The sequence below is a fragment of the Gallinula chloropus genome, assembly GCF_964237585.1.
Source record: "Gallinula chloropus genome assembly, chromosome: 7".
Lineage (NCBI taxonomy): Eukaryota > Metazoa > Chordata > Aves > Gruiformes > Rallidae > Gallinula > Gallinula chloropus.
This window is the reverse complement of record NC_140092.1, coordinates 23,113,695-23,132,008: the sequence shown is the minus strand read 5'-3', so window position 1 is coordinate 23,132,008 and position 18,314 is coordinate 23,113,695. Positions and strand designations below refer to the sequence as shown.

Genomic DNA, 18,314 nt, shown 5'->3' with positions numbered 1-18,314 from the left:
CATTTACAGGGAATTTAATCTTGATTTTTTTTTTGTTCTAAGGTATAGAAAACAATAGAAAACACTGAATAAGAAATAATGTCTAAATCCAAGGAAACAATTCCTTTTAAAGTATGAGAATTTAGACTGTCATTTTACAAGACAGTCACATGAAGAGGTAAGTCAGACTAAAGAATCTGGAATAATCACGCTTCGTATTTCACATCTTCGAAGCAGCACATAAACTTTATCTGGTGAGCATCCTTCTCTTCCCAGCTAGAGGGGGAGCTATTCCCCCTTGAGGGCAGAGATTAGAGGTCAAATTATCAGTGGAACTTAATCTCAGTGCATGACCTGAGGACTCATAGGAAGTGGATGTAATAAAGCTACCAACAAATCAGCCTTCAACGTGGCATTAACAGGACGCCCGTCTTGTTTTGGTAGGCGGAGCTTCTGCGTACCCACCAGCAGAGCTCTGGGGCCCATCGGTCCCACAACAACCCCCGGCTCAATACACCGGGCTGGGTTCTGTGCAGAGCCACAAAGCTGCTGATCCACACAGAACAAACTGGGGTATTTACTTCCCCTTCCATGCATGTATTGCAGAGAGTAAGCAGATGCTCCCCCAGAAGAGTTTCCTCCTGCTTTTAAAAGGTCAGTAAGAGGATTTCCTGAAGCTGGCTTGTAGCAATCCTCAGCTCCTGCGTTTGCTGGCGTGATGGTGTTTGTACCACAGCACAGAGAACGTGGCTACAAGCAACTCTCTTCAACCATGCTTGCCAGTAATAAAAAACTGGGAGTTTGTGCCTGTTTTGAATTATTATCCATGTCAGACAGGGTGCCAAGCTGCTCTGTACCACCAAGGCTGGTTTTAGTTTGGTCCTGAGGATATACATTCTACATACGTGTGTGTTTAAAATCCTAAGTGTCATATGAAATATATATATGCATTATATATTTTTGAAAATATATATGAAATACACATGCTTAATCTCTTAATTTCACCTATCCTTGCCCTGGAGGCAGTGGTCTAGAAGTGACTTCATCTACCAACTGATAATGAAAACCTTGCTCTGTACTGACAAAAGCGTGTCACCCTCCCAAACAGCAAAGCATACACCACCAATTTCAGCCAGTGTCACCACAGGCAGGGAGTTCAGATTCTTCACTGGTTCAAAACCTCCAATGTCTAACTTGCATTTCTATACTTGTGATTTATTGCTCCAAAATTGCTCAGTTTTACTTCATGATTCCCCCCAAAAGACACCTTCAGTAGTAGGCTTTTTCCACAGTGGCTACATTTACTGTTTTCTCTAATGGAGAGAGGCTAAGTAACATGTCTTCAAAGCAGAGAATCCACCTAAATCAGGAATGCAGCCTGGGCCTTCCAAGCTCCAGCCTTACCCCTCAAATCAGCCACTGTTTAGTACATACAGACCAAAAGCCTCAGTTTTCAGTAAGTCTGCTGGTGATGCTGCCCAGCCATACACCTGGTCCTTATACAATTAGCTGGACACCAAAGAAAGTTACCACTCTCCAGCTAGGCAGCCTTGCCCACCACTAGATTAGCTAGAATTAACTCCAAAGCTCTTAAAGGGGACAGATTCTGCTAAAGACCTTCCTATTCCTCCTCTCTGCCAAGGAGGTCACAGCAGGAGCTGTTTGGCCACCTCACATGAGTGTCTCTGACACGTCAAAGGCAGAGTTCCCTGGTCACTCTTCACCTGATGAACTTATAGAACAGTTGAAAAGAAGGGGTATAAGAACAGCAAAAACTCTGTTATCTTTGGATGAATATTCATTCCCTGTTCCCTCCTCCACCTTCTCTATCTACAAGTTAATTTGAACATGAATTAATATAAAATACTTAACCTTCTCTCTTGTGGAAAGAGGACTAATAGAAAACAAGACTGTGGTAAGGACACAGTGTATTTCAAGGAAACAGATGTTTGATCCTCCTGGCACATCCTCCTACCAGTTATCATTAACATTTCCCCTCTTTTTACAGCTCTGTCCTTCCAACACATCCACTCCTGTACTCTGGCAGCACCTGATCCAGCTCAGCCCAGCCAAGCTCCAGAAAGGCAGCCAACATACTTGCCTTTCCTCTGTCATCCATGAGCCAAGAAAACTGCTCCCCTCCCACTCTGTGTGAGGAATTACCCAAGAGAAGAGCAAAGCAGCCTAATAAGTGAAATTACAAATACCCTAGAATATATAAATCACAGGGAGCCACTGCCCAGACACTGAAAGGAGACAGCACAAAAGCACTAACTCTGATAGTGATGACAAGAAGCTCCAGAGCCAGACAAACCACTATCTCATCAGCAATCAAACACCCTGTGCATTCTGCATGGCTGGGACCTGACCCCAAGAGGCACCTATTAATCCACCTCACAAAATGCCCACTGCAGCACAGAGACAGAGCCCTAAGAAGCAAGGAGAGAGCATTCATTTTCTTATCAAAACTCAGCCATGTTGGCTAGCTCAGACTAGCTTATCAGAAGAGGATAGTAACAGGGGGAGGGAGGTACTTAGTTATCATACAGACCTAAAAGGCACTGAAGCCATTTATCCCTCTACAGCAAAGGTGGAATTGTTAATAGAATACAGATTCACTCTACAGCACTTCCCTGCATGGAACACGTTGCCACCAGCCCAGAGTGTACAGCTTTAACCAAGAACAGGATTTTACCCAGAATGTTTAGAAACAGCTGAATAGGAAATGGGAACAGACAACACATAGAAGAGCTGTTAAAAACAGTAACAGAATAGCTGTAACACTTGGGAATTGGTGAACAACCAATTTCACTTGAGAAACAACCTGTGGGGAAACACTCAGGGCAAACCTGACATTTTTCCGGGGCAGAAAGACTGCAGACAAAAGTTTCCTGAACAATTCTCAGTGTCAAATGGGTTTGGCTACCCTGAGACCAAGTACACTTCAACAGCTGAGTGCTGACTAGAAACAAGGGATGATAGGAAAGATCCAATCCAGCTGAAAGCCTCAAATCTTCACCCAGATACCTAGGGCTGAATTCAGCCTCTCCTGCACTACTATCAAAGGAGATTTATCTTGGGCTGATCAAACAATATTAAATCAAAACATTAGTAAGTGCTTGGCTGCACAAATCCCAAGCAACATTTTAGCACACGTAGGTACTTGGATCTGTGGAAGAAAGCACAGCTCACAGGAGTTTGCTACCTGAGTGTTCAGAACAATCAAGCAAAGACAAGGTAATAGTTAAGAAAATTTCTAACATAGTAGAAGAAAGAAAATCCAGTCTCTGGTGCATTTAATTTATGATTAGCTGACTCCTGGACTCCCATTAGCTTTTGAGAAGTTTAAACCAAACACGCCAAGCCCAGCCATTAAACAGACAGGTTAACTGTAAAGTATTGCTCATATGCCACTGGGTTAGGAGGTGGGACATGCAACCACTCTGACACCAGTCTGAGCAGCCCATGAGTAGTCAGACCCTAGTGCCAGGAATGAGCTATATTCCTGAGATACTGGCTCAGCTTCTCCTTCATTGTTCTCAGTATTTCAACAGTTCTCAAATCCTGTTTTTGCAGGAAACACAGATCCTCAGACTGACAGTCCATTTACCCGTTTTTCTTTGGGAAGTGTCTCTGGAAGTAGGAAGAAGATGAAAATTAAATCAGCCACTGCAAACATGAGTGCTAACAACGCTGAACGAAGATAGAAGACTTGTCCTTTCTCTGTCTCCATGGCTAGGTAGGCGCCGATCATGGGACCCAGGGTAAAACCAAGGGAAAAAGCAACACCAATCATTGCCTGCAGTGAAATAATGAACACAGACACGTAGTTTCAGACACTGGTTTGTTAAAGTAGCTCAGTTCTAAAACAATTTGGATTTTCTGGCATTTACCTTAAAGAAATGCAACCAGAGACAAAATGTAACCACCATGAGGATGTAGAGAGCGCACGGCAGTGCCTGTTCAGCATAAAACTCCTGTTCTTGCCAATAACTGATTTTATCTTCTGTCCAGTCAGGAAAGTGGTGGGATCAAACAGCAACATGGTTATGAGTAAAAGGAAGCTGGGAAGGGAAATAACGACTCTCACCTCAAGGACTGCTCAGCCAGCAGATCCTGCAGCCATAGGATAAACTTCTGTAGTATAAAACAGGAGAAGGGAGGACAGCACCGCGGTAGGAATTCGTGATGATGTCTATGGCTTCTAAAGTGCTTTGGCAATTTCTGTATTTAGGAATTTATGTCTCATAGAGCAAACAGGCTGAGAGGCTTCCCAGAACAACCTGAATTCAGTGCAAGTACTAAAGATGATTTATGAAGTCACTATGAAACCTGCACTGAGGAAAAGAGGTAGAATCTGTACATGCTGGATGGAAGCTTAACAGAGCACTGATTTGAGCCATCAGCCTCAGTGAGGTTTCTTAAGAATACAACAGTGCAGGATCTGCCTCATTTTCTTTATGACACATTCAGAGATGTCTACTGGTATGTGTGTTACTCAAACATGTGTTGTCCAGGACATGATTTTCCTGCTTTCTCACGTCTATTTAACTACACCTATAGTACTAAACTAAACAAGGCCAGGGCTCACCTCACCGTCTCCACTGCTGTTGCAGAGACTGCACTCCCCCAGGCAATGCCCTGTCAGAGTCTGGAACAGCATCAGTCAGATGCTACTGTCTTCCCAGAACACAGAACAAATGTGCCTACTCTGTTCTGAAGAGAGTACAGCCATATGGGTGTGAGCCATGCTGTACTAAGTGACTTGCTCTCAGGCCTGAAGAATAGGCCCTGGTCCATTTTATTTATGAGTGCTCTATGGCTATCCCTCTCCACAAATAACAATACACTTTGGCTCACCAGGAAGATAATAAGTAGCTTGGAAAATTTATTAGCTATCACTGTGAAAAATAAAGCTTTCTGTTCCCAAGAAGGAGGTGTCCTGCATAGTGGCTTATAACAATCAGTTAGGTTTGGGCCCCCAAGGTTTTTATAAGGTAAAAGATTTAACTAGTAATTTGCAGGCAGAGTACAGCCTGCCAGGTGTTTCCATCTGGTCCACTGCCTTCTGGAAGACAACAGGGCAGTTCGTCCTATTACTTGCTGCTCAGTCAGCCAAATGCCACATCCTTTACTGCTGAGCTCAGGTCCTGAAGCCAATACAGCAACCAAGGAAGCCATGCTGTGCTCCAAAGTGCTGCTATGCTTCCATGATTCTGGGAAGGTGGGAAAAATGGGTTGTCCTATAACTGGCTTCCAGCTACTGAATTTAGACCATAAGACCTTTTGATTTATCAGCTGTTATAATTGGGATCACAGCTATCAGCAGGAGTAACAGTTATATCACCTACACAAGTAGTTTTTCCAGCTCTAGGGCATCTGCATTTTGCTTGTAGGTAAAAAGTCACCAACAAGTGAAGTCAGAGCTCACCAGCAAAATGATCTGACACCTTTTCAGGAGGAAGTTTATGTATCAAGTCATGTTTTCACTTGCTCAATGAATACACACCTGAAGAAGACACTCTGAGCACCTGAAATCAATTAAAACTTACCCAGCAAACCCAAACATACACCCCACATGTGTAACTCACCATGCCCTTGCTCCGTGCTTTTGGTGAGTGTAAATCAGCAATTATAGCTGTGGAGAGACTGACATTCCCTTTGCTTATTCCACCTATGATCCTGGAGAGAAGAAAGACGCCAAACGTCCTAGAGGCAGCCCACAGTGCATATGATGTTATCAAACCCATCTGCAGAAGCAAGAGAGGAATCTTAATTAAGCACAGCAAAGCTGGTACCATTTCTGCATATTTCCCAGCTAAACATTTAATTTGTTTATGTGTTTGTTTCCAACAGCTGCTCCAAAACCCATGTAACAGAAATGTTTGAGTGTACTGATACTGCACTATTTCCCAGAGAGTGACATAAAAGAAGTAGAAACAAATCCACACAAGCTTCATATAAAATTGAGATTACTAATAAAATTAGAAGAGCAAATAAAGTTCAAAGATAGGTAAATCAGTCCTGGGCACAAAAGCACTTTTGTACATCCTGTTTCATTTGTTTCCAACTTCAAGAGAATTCTGATTTCAAAATAAGATGAATTCACAGTTTTGACCCTTAAATTTCAATCATAAGCATGCATGTTTATTCTCCAGAAGCCTATAGAATAAGGGGATTTGTGTATCATTTGCTGCTAAGTTCCTCCATGTATGTTCACACTTGCTCTGCACTGCTTCTGCAATTCAAACCCCATGCCAGCATCAGAGAAAACATTTTGGACAACGCTTATGGTCATAAGAAACACATCTGCATAGCACTGCCTAACCAACAATCCCCAGGATGTGAAACAGGTCAGGAAGTGATCAGTCCTCATTAGTCACTTGGGGAACTAAAATATACAGGGATTAAATCTAACATTTGTAAACCAAGTCATACTGCTGTATGCCATACCCAGAAACGGGTGAGTATTTTGAGGCCTTCTATGTGCAGTTCTGGATCTGGGAAGCTCAGCTTAAGCACTCATATTTGGAAGTGTGGTCAAGTGACTTGGCAAGAAGCAGTCACCAACTAGACATGTCCTAGAATGTCCCAATCCTTTGTACTAACCACAAGACCATAGTGCCTTCAACTGCATGTTGAGATGGCACGACTAAGATCTGTACCAGGCACATACCACTGTCATCAAGATGACAGGCCTTCTGCCCAAGCAGTCTGACAGAGCGCCGGTCAGGGGAGAGGAAAAGAACTGCAGGATGGAGAAGATCGAGCCAATCAGACCTAAAAGAAAACAACAAAAAAACATATATATAATTAGACTTGCTGCCTTCATCTTAAGTATAAAGACAGCCAACCTGTTGCAGACCTGTCACCCCGTAGGCCCCATCTGGAGTCCTGTGTCCAGAGCTGGGGCCCGCAATACATGAAAGATAGAGAACTGTTGGAGAGGGGTCAGAGGAGCCACAAAGATGATCAGAGGGCTGGAGCAGCTCCCCTACGAAGAGAGGCTGGGGGAGCTGGGCAGGTTCAGCCTGGAGAAGAGAAGGCTGTGGGGGGACCTCATTGCAGCCTTCCCATCCCTGAAGGGAGCAGAGGAACAGGAGGGGAATCAGCTTGTTCAAGGGCAGAGACTGGCAGGACAAGGGGGATGGAGTGAAGCTGGAGGAGGGAAGGGTTAGGTGAGATCTTAGGGGGAAGAGAGAGTGATGAGGTGCTGGAACAGGCTGCCCAGAGAGGTGGTGGATGCCCCATCCCTGGAGGTGTTCAAGGCCAGGTTGGATGGGGCCCTGGGCAACCTTGTGTAGATCCAGGCTGGAGGTTGGTGTCCCTGCCTGTTGCAGGGGGGTTGGAGATCTATGATCCTTGGGGTCCCTTCCAACCCAGGCCATTCTATGATTCTATGAAAGCACACAGTGAAACGTAAAGTGACAGCTGTAAGGAGCAGCTTTATCCGTGAAACTCAGCCACCCTCAGAACAGTGATCTTGCAGTGCTGTTTAAGTGAGGCAGCAAATAAAGACAGACCAGAGTAACAGGCATAAACTGGATGTTTCACTGGTTACTTCACTGGTGAAAAGAGGTTTGAAACTCAGGGTTACAATGGCACGCTGATTCTCCGGTGCTTCCCCAGTTGACTATATACATTTTGTGTTGTTAAAGCAGAGATGGTGCAGTCTTTACTAGTCACTGTTCGGAGATGGTTTTGACTGTTTGAACCTGATTCTGTCACACTTAATTAGCTTTTCTTTCCTTCTTATCATGGAAATAAGGATATAGGCACTGCTGTTAGTGAGGCACCGTAAGAGGCAGGAGTGATTCCAACAGACTCCAAGAGTGTTTTGAAATCTGCTCTAGCTTCTGTGATCTTTAATTCCTCTTTTCTTTTGCCATTTCTAGCTTCAGACAGTTACTAATTTGCACTACACTCTGAATAAGCAGGCAAAAAATGCCTTGCTGTCACAGTTTCTCAAAGAAAAAATGGGTTATACATCTCAAATCACTCAGCTATCAAAGCTTTAAAAAGCAGAGGAGAAACCAGAAGTTCTGCTCCCATCAACCCTGAGGGAGTCTGACTATTGATACTGAACACCTTGGAGAGAACAGCTGCTTGTGATAGCTCAGAAGCTCACAAAAAGGTTTAAAAAAATTTATACAGATCTCAAGTATAATGTACCTTTCTGTTACAGCCATTTAGGGTGCAATGAGATAAGATGGACTGAGACAGGAACTGACTGTACCCAAATAGCTTGTCCATCTTCCTCTGTCTCTGAAGCCTTGGTCAACTCTCCAGTGCTAACTCAACTTAATCTGGCAGAAAGCTAATCCAGAAAAAGTAAAACAGAGGGGGGGAAAAAAGTTTTCTGGTGGTTTAGCAAATTAGATAGCTCATTAAGAAAAGCTGTCACCAAAAGCCAGCAGAAAAGATGGAGTCAAATGTGACAGATAAATTAATTCAGCTACTTTGTCTGCATCCTCACTGTCTGTGGCTGCTATGTAATTAGTAAACATTCCCATCACTACTCAACACTGCTTCTGAAAATTCTCTCAATACACTTGTCCTAGAGACAAAAGAGCAAGGGATGCCAGCTTCCTTTCTAAGACAAACAGCATCTATTTTATTAGCATGTTCCTGACTAGATGCTAAATTTTCTTTAAAGGACAAAAGAGTCAGTTGGACTGCTCTGGAAGGAACAGGGAGATTTAATCTTCCCCTTGAAAGCAACTGAACCAAATCAAGAGATACAGCACTCCCAAGAGTACAGGGCTCAGCAGGTAAAAAGAAAAAGCAACAAGTTCAACATGACTGTGAGCTCCCAGCCTCTTTAAACAGTCTGAGCTAGAGAGAAGGAACAAGGAGGAGGCATGCTGTCAGGCTTTAGAAGAGACAGAAAGTTTCAGAGGAAGAAAAGGGTTTCCTACAATTCAAAGCCAATAATCTTATAGAAAGTGAGCACAAAAACAACAACATGCCTGCAAGGACACTGTGGGAAAGAGGAAAATATTTTATAAAGTTTCTAATGTTTGTTAACCCCCCCAAAAAATACTTTAAATAGTAACCATACATACTTACCTTCTAATAAAGTTTTGCCTTTTTGTTTTGTTTAAAAGCCTTTTGTTCTTGGGGGAGAGGCCTCAGGTCACTAACAAGACAGGGTCTAGACATTTCAAATTCAAATTAACCCAGACACTCTCACATCTTCATGCTCTGAAATCTGAGTTTCCTCACAACCCTGTAGATCACAAGGAGCCAAAGGGCCTCTGATGTGTAACATGACATACATGCTGCTGGATTTCCTGCAGTACTCCCAGTGGAGCCCACCCACACCAGTGTCCTAGTGGCAGCAAATGCTTCTGGACCTTTCAAGTCAGCAGCTCTCCTGCTTTTAATAGCACTAATGAGATTTAGAAGCAGAGTTGTACTATAGCTGCCCAGTGGGGAGGTGAAACTTGAAGTCACAAGCTTCTAATTCCAGTGTTTCCTACTGACTGGTCTCTGATCACATGTGGGTCAATGGTTAAGGGACAGTAATTTCTGTGACTGTGCAGCACCCAGCACAGTGGGCTCCTGACCCTCAGCTGCCAGTCTGACAATAAGGAACAGCAGGCATGTATTTCTGTAGCAATCTGTGGAACAAATTGGGCAAGATCATAGGATAATTCAGGTTAAAAGGTACTCCCAGAGGTCACCTACCCCAACTGCCTGTTCATAGGGTCAGCTATGAGGTCAGACCAGATTGTTCAGGGTTTAATCCAGTTAGGGTTTGATGGCCTCTGAAGATGAAGACTACAAAACCTCTCTGGGTAACCTGTTCCACTGGCCATCCTCACTGTGGAAAAAAGTTTATTTCCAGCCTGAACTGGAAATAAGTTGCTCCTACTTATGCCTGTTGCCTCTCCCCCTCCCAGCCATGCACCACAGTCTTCTTGATGACCTCCCCATAGGTGCTGCAAGGGTGCCAACAGCTCCAGGCTGAACATGCCCAGGCTCCCCAGACCTTCTGCCTTCCCAACCCTTTGCTGAACAGATTGAGGTTTACCCCTTTCTTGTACTGGGGCACCAAAACTGGGTGCAATGCTCTAGATGTGATCTAACAAGTGCTGAGTAGAGCAGGACAATCACTTCCCTTGATCTACTGCCTCTGCTTCTGCTCATACAGCCCAGGTACCATTGGCAGTCTTGCTGCCAGGGCTGGCTCACGCTCACAGCTGCTCCTCACTAGTCATGCCACTGCAAGGGCCTACGCCTTTCAGGGGTAGGACTTCACACTTGTCCTTACTGACTTTCATAAGGTTCCTGTTGGCCCATTCCTCCTGTCTCGGTGTCTCCAAACGACAGAGATGGGGCTGTCCAACTCCTCATTGGTACTAGTGTGATGAGAACAAATCCATTCATAGCCTACTGTAAGAGACATTTGATGTGCTATTTAAACCTACATCAAACGACAGGCAAATACACTTTTTGTATTTCTCATCATATTTTTCTCATCATTCCTCAAATCAACACTGCAAATAACTTGAAAACAACATTTTTAGTAGGGTTTTTTTTTTTTGTCTGTTAGATTGTTTGTTTAATTTCCATACCTCCAAACAGCACACTGTTGTACTTCTGCTCAGGAGGCATCCCAACCATCACTGCAAACCAGTCCACGCTACGTTGCAATGACAAATAGAATCCATCCTGCAAAACAGATAGCTGGGACATAGCAGCAGGAAGACAGCTTCTCTGTCTCATTTTCAAAGACAGCATCCGAGCTTAGTGATCTCAAGACAATGTTACATGATTCCTTTCTCTCCTCTCCCCTCCCCGGGGAAAACTCCCCCCCCCGATCAGTTGTCATAGACTAAAAATAGCTTAAATTGTGAATGTTAACAGGCAGCAGATAATCAGATGTATGTGTTTGGGTGCAGGAATGTCTGAATTTGAACTTTTTTATAAAGCATCAGGACTGCTAGTTGCTAAAACTTGAACTAAAACACAAGAGGCATGTCCTGAATCCTTCAGTTAATAAAGCAACATGAGACAAGTTCTATCCCTTGTCACATACACTATATACACTGGGAGAACCAGGGGCTTGTAGGTCCAGAAAGAAGAGGTGATACAGAAAAGGATGGTTCCTGAAAAAAAAAGGAAGAGGACTTGAAAAGAAGGGGGTCCTTAAAAGAAGGTGAAGATTTTGGCTACAGGAAATACACTGGAAGTGGGGGATGATCCTGGAGATCAGAGCCCGCTTAGGGTTAGAGACCAGGTTGTAAGAAAGACAATCAATGCCTGCAGCTGCAGCTGGCATGGAGTAGGAAAGGTGGCTATAATAGCTGGGTAGGCTGCAAAAGTAATTCTCCCCTGACAACATCTTCATCTTGTCCAGTAACACCTGAGAATGGAGCAGCTGCATAGAAGGGAACCACCACTTTCTGCCCAGTGTTCCCAGACCAGCAGCCAGCTCCCTGCAATAATGGAAGTTGAGACCTAGTGAAAGTGATGCTGGAGTGGGACAAAGTCAGTCTATGAAATACTCAAGTAGGGTAAAAGCTCTTATTTCTTTGATTCTTAGATAAACTCCAGTATGCAGATCCATTATGACTTATTTATCTTACCAGTAATACCAGTCTAAGTCTAAGTAATTACAAGAAAGAAATACCCCCTAAGAAATACCTGAATCTTCCCCAAAACAAACCCCTAATTTTAATGAAAAAGGAAGAGGGAAAAGTCCCATGCAGATTTACAATCTGAACCATCTAAACATCACAACACCCATCTAAAGGTGCTGCTTGTTATTATTCTGCCTGCAGCTATTTGATTTGCTCTAAGGCAAGGGATTTTTCTTCCACCCTCCCTATAACCTCTCATACCTACAACTTTCAGCAGGCTGACTTTCTCTGTTACTCACCTCGGTCTGGCTGTAATAATCGAGGATCGATGGAAACAGGGGCAGGATGAGAGCAAATCCCAGCAAGTCAATGAAGAGTGCCAGGAAGACAATTGTAATAACACGACTACAGTTCTGTTCTTGCTTGTCATTGATGGAGCTGCTGATGATTTCTCTCTCTTGCAGGGCCATGTTCCCAAGTGCTCTGCTTCTAAAAGATGTCATTTATATCCAGTCAACAGGAAGCATTTTGCAGGACTTGTGTAAGATTCTGATACATTCTTACTTTTTAAAGACTTCACAAAAATAAATGTAAGCTATAGCTGGATTAAGCTACCCAGTTTTCAAGGGAACAGGAACCTCAACTCTCTGGTCTTGGTTGTTAGCTCAGGATCAAGTTTGCTGGGGGTTACAAGGTTACAAGAACAATAAGATAACTCTATTGAATGAGTATCCGAAACACAGAATTAAGGAGCATTTAAAGTTTGTTAACATGTGAGAGATACTAATACAACTTTCCCACACATTTTCAACTCAGCATTACAGTAAAATAGGTAAGAAATGGCACTCTTCTTTTGAATATTCACATTCAAACAACTAATAGATTGTTTATGCCTTCAAGATTATTTATGCCTTCAGTGTATACTAGAAATTACTAAAGCTGTAACAACTTAAAAAACCAAAAAAAGGCAAGCTCCCTAACTATCACAGGAATGCTGACTTCAAGATGAAGAGCAACTCAAGAAACAACGCCAGATTTTGAAACTTGAATATTTTCTCTTTCTCTGGATGACAGCCCCTGATAGGCTATATTGAATGAGTTGGGGCATCAAATGATTAAGGCAGTGTTTTATTTTGTCAGAAGTATCAGAACTATCAACTTTATTTGATAATAGCCCAAAGCTATAAACCTAAACAAGGATGCAGGCCACATCCCGCTCAGTGTTAACAAATAAAGAAGTCAGTCTGTATCCTGAAAAAACCCTCAGTTTCAGCAGGTTTCAAAATTAAGGGAGTAATACCCAAGCAAACCTCAGATTTGTAAAAAAATACAGTGTGTCTAGTTGTAAACCAATCAAATCTACAGTCCCTTCTACTGCAAAAGTTCCTGAACGTTTGTTGCACTAAAAGAATAAAAAAGGAGAGAGAATTTCCTCAAGCCAATCAATAGCAAAACATTCATTGACTCTGACAAATCAGGCCTGAAAACACTGAGCAATTCTTAACACAGATTCTACTCCAGACACCACACACCACATTATATGCACAAGGCGCTTGTTCATATCACATCACATTACGCTAACTGGAGACTGTAACACTTTGTTATGCTGAGCAATAACATCAGTTAACATTTCTTTACCTGTGGATTCAGTTTACTAGCACTGAAACATTATAAAAGTTCAAATGCTGTGAAGTAAACATGGAAGGGGGCCAACTGCAATCCATTTATTAAACTCCTGGCATAATGCTCTTCAATCTACTAGTGAGTAGAACTGTTTGCTTATGCTCAGGATCCTTCTATTTAAAACAGCCATCACCACTACAAATATTTAGCCTTGTTTACCCAAATGATAGAAGAACATCTGGAGCCAAAATAACTGTTCCTTTAGACAAATGACCCCTGGCCCAAGGTCTATCCAGCCAACAGTTGAGGGATGGGTTCATTGTAGCAGATTTTTATCTTGCTTTTCCTCACAAATTGTTTATTCATCCACTGAAGTGTATGACCAAGCTGAACTTTATTCCAGGGTTATTTACACAGGATAACATCCTTTACACCTTACCCTCATGGCCATATCAGCTGGTGTGTGGCTTGAACCCAGTGAAGCTAATGGTGACCTTTCATTCAGCTCCAGTTTGGGCTACGTGGTTGCAATTTCCCTTACGCAATATCCAAAGGTACGATATGTTTCTGCCTTTGTGCTCCATCAGTTTTGTCGTTCAAACCTCTCCATATTTTTTGCTAGTCAGGAAACCACCCAACATTTTATAGGCTCTGGCATGCCATCAGCACAAACAAAACACTTCAACTCTACCATGACATTTAATGTTTGAAGAGGGAGGAAAGATTTTCAGTCGAGGGAAGTCGTTTCTCTGGACACATGCGTCCCTGGCACTTGCTCGGCTCTGCCTCGGCTCTCCCCAGCCACCCCCTTGGGACTCCCCGCCTGTGTCTCGCTGCTTCTGCTTTCAATCTCGGCAGGGCTGGGTTTTACACCGCGCCTCTCAGAAGGGAACAGCCGCAAAGCCGGCCTGCCCTAACTCACAGAGATTAGTCATCTGCCAACAGGAAGAATTTTATCCTTCTGGTGTTTCGATGTTTTATTACCACCCCTTCCCCCCTCTGAAATTCCCCAGAGCCCGGCTTTACCTGCTATGCCTTGGGAAGGTTCCTCTGACTCCTTAACAAAGTCCTCATTCAGGTCAAGAGCAGGAGTTTCAATCGGGGGGAAGGGGAAAAAAAAAGAAGAAAAAAAAAAAAAAGGTCAATTTCCCGGCGCAGCCAAAGCACACAAGGAAGAGGGGCCGCCGAACGGGAATGGAACGGCCCTGGAGGGATGTGGTGTCAGCGGCGAGGTCACGCTGTGCCCCGACACGACACCGGGCACCGCCGCCCGGCCGGCCCCTCTGTGACCCGCAGCCCCGCTGAGGCGAGCAGTGGCCGGCCCAGACCCGCTCCTCAGGCCGCCTACGGCCGCACGCCGCCTGCGGAATCTGTCCCGCTCCGGGCGCCCTGCCGCTCCTCAGGGGAGGCCGGGCCCACGGACGGGTTCCCTCGCCGCTGGCTAGGAGCCCTCCCCTGGGGATGCTACGGGCGGGCGGCGGCGGCTCCTCCCCGGCCCGCCGCAGCGCCCCGACAGCCTTCCTCTTCCGGCCGAGGATGGAACCGCTCCCGCGGCTCCGCGCCGGGCGCCGCTGAGGAGGCAGCCGGCCCGCCGCGCGAAGGGCACGGTGGCGACCCGAGCGGTGAGGCAGGGCCCGGCCGCCGAGCGGGATTTAAGACCGCTGTGGCGCTGGGGGGAGTGCCCCGTCACAGGGGCCTCAGGCGTCCTGAATTAACAGTTTAACGATTTAACCGGGTATCTCATGCCTCAAACCACAGCTGTTCCTTCTTGCGTTACTTTTTTTTTAATGAGAACAGCCTTGTTCCAAGAAGAGGAGGGTGGCTTTTCGTTAGTTGCTACACAGCCACATTGCAGCAGCAGTTCTTTGTGATTTTGATAAATTAAAATTTCCTGGTAGGTGACACAGAGAAAAACGTAGTTGCGGAAGCTGTAACTCTGTTCCTAAAACAAGCTGCTCCCTTAAAAAAACCCTCAACTGACGAGCTCACCACAGAGAACACCAGTAAGTTTGGTAAGGACAGCACTGACTAGCATTGTCCAGCCATGTCTGCTGTCCAAGCTGCCTAATAAAAACGTGATTACTTGGTTGCAAGTGGACTAAGCACACGTACAGTCCTAAATAAGTGTCTGCCAACGAAGTGTTTAAAACAATACAGGTGTGGAAAGGAGTTCTAGTTCCCTTCAAGGTAATACAGCCCCATCAGGGAGCTCATTAGCACCCAGATGAGGAGTTTTCACACCACAGTGACATCTCTGTCATAGATTCCCCAACTGATTAGATTTGGAGCTTACCTAAGCATAACAGCAGGATTAACATGCCAGTTAGGTCAGTGACACCCCTCTTTACCTGAGCACTTTATGTACTCAGTGTGGTGGGACAAAAAGGATGTGGTAGATCCATTTTCAGAGTATGTAGTGTAAGGATTGCAAAAGCATCACTGCTGACTTGGAGGCCTGCTTCTGCTTGGAGGTGCTCCAGAGTAAGCACAAATAATCATTTAATATCTGAGAAATACATGTAGATATATTCTTTTGGTGCAGAAACACTGCATATAACTGACCAGGCGCCATCTGAACTCAGCTGCAGTTAAGAAGACGTAAAATCCATCTCCTCCTGTCGTCAAACCTACCAGCTTAAAGCTTTTACAGATCGCTGAGCCCAGTTGTGTTCCTGCAGTCAACCATGCCATACCATCCTGCATGTGAACACATAGTGCTTTTCTTGAACTAGATAGGTCGTTGCTCACCCCGTCCCAGTGGAATGGCAGCCCAAAGCCTCACAGAGCTGACAGATAAAAACTTAAATTTGATTTTTACACTACGTTTATTAACCTCATTGTTTTTTCTCCTGTCAGTCTTTGTTTTTTATTTAAGTAACACCTCTTCCACTCTTGTTTTTTAATTCCCTCTTCTATCACTAAACACCAACAGTTATTAAGTCAAACTTCAATATTTTAAAGGATTTAATGCAGGATTTAATATTTTAAGTGATTTAATGCCATACAGCATCTTTGTCTTAGTCATTATTTTATATTCAGCCAGTGTCCAGAGTGCATAGAAAACTTTAGTTATCCACTCCAGATCTAATTTACTGGGGAAAAAACCCAGAGTACCCAGAAGGCACGTTATGGGGAAAGCAGCTCCACCAGTTCCTGTGGCTGAACAGGTACTGTAGACACCAGCCTCTGCCCCACAGAACCGCAGCAATTCTACCGACGGAGCTCAGGAGCAGCCTCGGTACCTCCACACAGAGGGAGCTGATGGCAAAAAGCAATGGCTTAACACAGAACGTGGTCACACCACAGCAGATGGTAACTTCTGCAAGGCACAACTGAGAATATCCGACTGCATACCAGCTTCCAACTGACAGCAAAAAGACTCAACTGATGAGGAAGCTTTTCATGGTGTCATAAAGTTAATTTATGCAGTTTCTAGCTGAACGGTTTTATTCTCACCCTGTTCTTTACAGTATTCATATTCAAGGTAACTGTTCTCTGGGACAGCTGATGTTGACAGATAAATTACCTGAAATAGAGGCAAAATGGTAATTTTCCTTTTCCATGCCTCATTACAGAAGAGTTTGTTTTGGCTAACAGATTTATAATTGATAACAGATATGTCAAAAGGCCTGTTATGACAATTCCTTAACAGTAACACAGAAAATAATAGGTGAATATGATTGTGTTCAAAAGACTCTATGAGACTCTTAGGGCTTGGACAAGCCTTTGTAATCTAAATGCCCAGACCCTCCTACCACCTTTAGTGACATCAGGGCATCATCTAGGCAATGGCAAATGTATTGGACCATATCAATTAGTAAAGTGAGGCAAGATTAGATAGTCCTGCTCTCCTTGTCATGTAAAAAACATGCCATGTGTTAAGCATGACCATTAATCCCAGGTTTCTAATATTAAATCTGATTTTAAACATTGACAATACAACCAAAAAAATGCAGGCAGCGATTTTCATTTAGCATGATTTCAAACACTACTTTGTTGTGGTATTTCAAGAGCCATGCAAGTTTAACAACTGAGGTTTCACTGTCCTGTGTCTTTTTGTCCATTGGCATTGCAAAACATCCCTTCTCACTCTCATCCCAAAAACATCTTTTCCCACAAACAACATCATCACATCTTACTGTGTCTCTCCTTTTTTCTTAGCTCCCCGAGGAATAACAAGCCTTAAGTGGTAACAAAAAATCACTGGCCCAGAATCAAAGTGCAGCTGTCTGTCTCCCTATGATTCTAATATCGCTGGGTAAATCCTGAAACTAATTCCTGGTGGAAAAATTGGTAAATAAACAGCAATACTTTATTTACAGTTTATTTGTGCAAAGGAGAAATCAACTGGAACTAAAACATCAAACTGAAAATGCTCGTTTATGTCATGAAACAGGAAGTTAGCTCCTTCCTCATTGCTTCAGTCTTAAGTTCTTGGCTTGAACTATACAAAAAGCGTTGGGTTTTGTTTTTTTCCCCAGCAACTAAAAACCCACCATACTCTGCCAAAAGCAAATAGAAGAGGAGGTATGACAATCTTATGGGATCCCTTTGAATCCTCAGAAGACAGCTTTTTTATTTTAGAAAGGTTACCTGGGTTAACCTGGATTTGGACCCCTCAACATAAGAAAGACATTGAATGCATCTAAAGAGCAACAAAGCTGGTGAAGGGTTTGGAGCGTGTGTTTTATGAGGAGCTGCTGAGGGAATTGGGGTTGTTTAGCTCAGAGAAAAGGAGGCTGAGAGACAACCTTCTCACTTTCTGCAACTACCTGAAAGGAGGGTGTAGTCAGGTGGGTGTTGGTCTCTTCTCCCAAGTAACAAGACAAGACGAAATGGCCTTAAGTTGTGTCAGGGGAGGTTTAGATTGGATGTTAGGAGAAATTTATTCACTGAAAGGGTTGTTGAGCACTGCAACAGGCTGCTCAGGGATGTGGTTGTGTCACCATCTCTGGAGGTATTTAAAAGACATGTGGATGTGATGCTGGGGGACATGGGTTAGTGGTGGACTGGGGATTAGTGGTTGGAATCAGTGACCTTAAAGGTCTTTTCTAAAACCTAAACAATTCTATGATTTTTACTGGAAATGTATTTCTTTTCAGACGCATGAATGGATTTCAAACA

At 43.8% G+C, this 18,314-nt stretch overlaps 1 protein-coding gene across 1 annotated transcript in view; it reads right to left on the bottom strand.

Moving 5' to 3' along the window:
- The window catches only part of MFSD10 (major facilitator superfamily domain containing 10), a gene marked incomplete at its 5' end in the record, with an annotated part of 20,728 nt that extends 8,691 nt beyond the window's left edge, over positions 1-12,037 (bottom strand). Inside the window, 6 exons of the mRNA XM_084267032.1 lie at positions 1,704-1,809; positions 3,590-3,778; positions 5,571-5,729; positions 6,656-6,759; positions 10,560-10,656; positions 11,867-12,037. Of these exons, the coding sequence (XP_084123158.1) occupies positions 1,704-1,809; positions 3,590-3,778; positions 5,571-5,729; positions 6,656-6,759; positions 10,560-10,656; positions 11,867-12,037 (826 nt within the window). The remainder of the gene's footprint in view (positions 1-1,703; positions 1,810-3,589; positions 3,779-5,570; positions 5,730-6,655; positions 6,760-10,559; positions 10,657-11,866) is intronic.
- Positions 12,038-18,314: the final 6,277 nt, after the last annotated feature.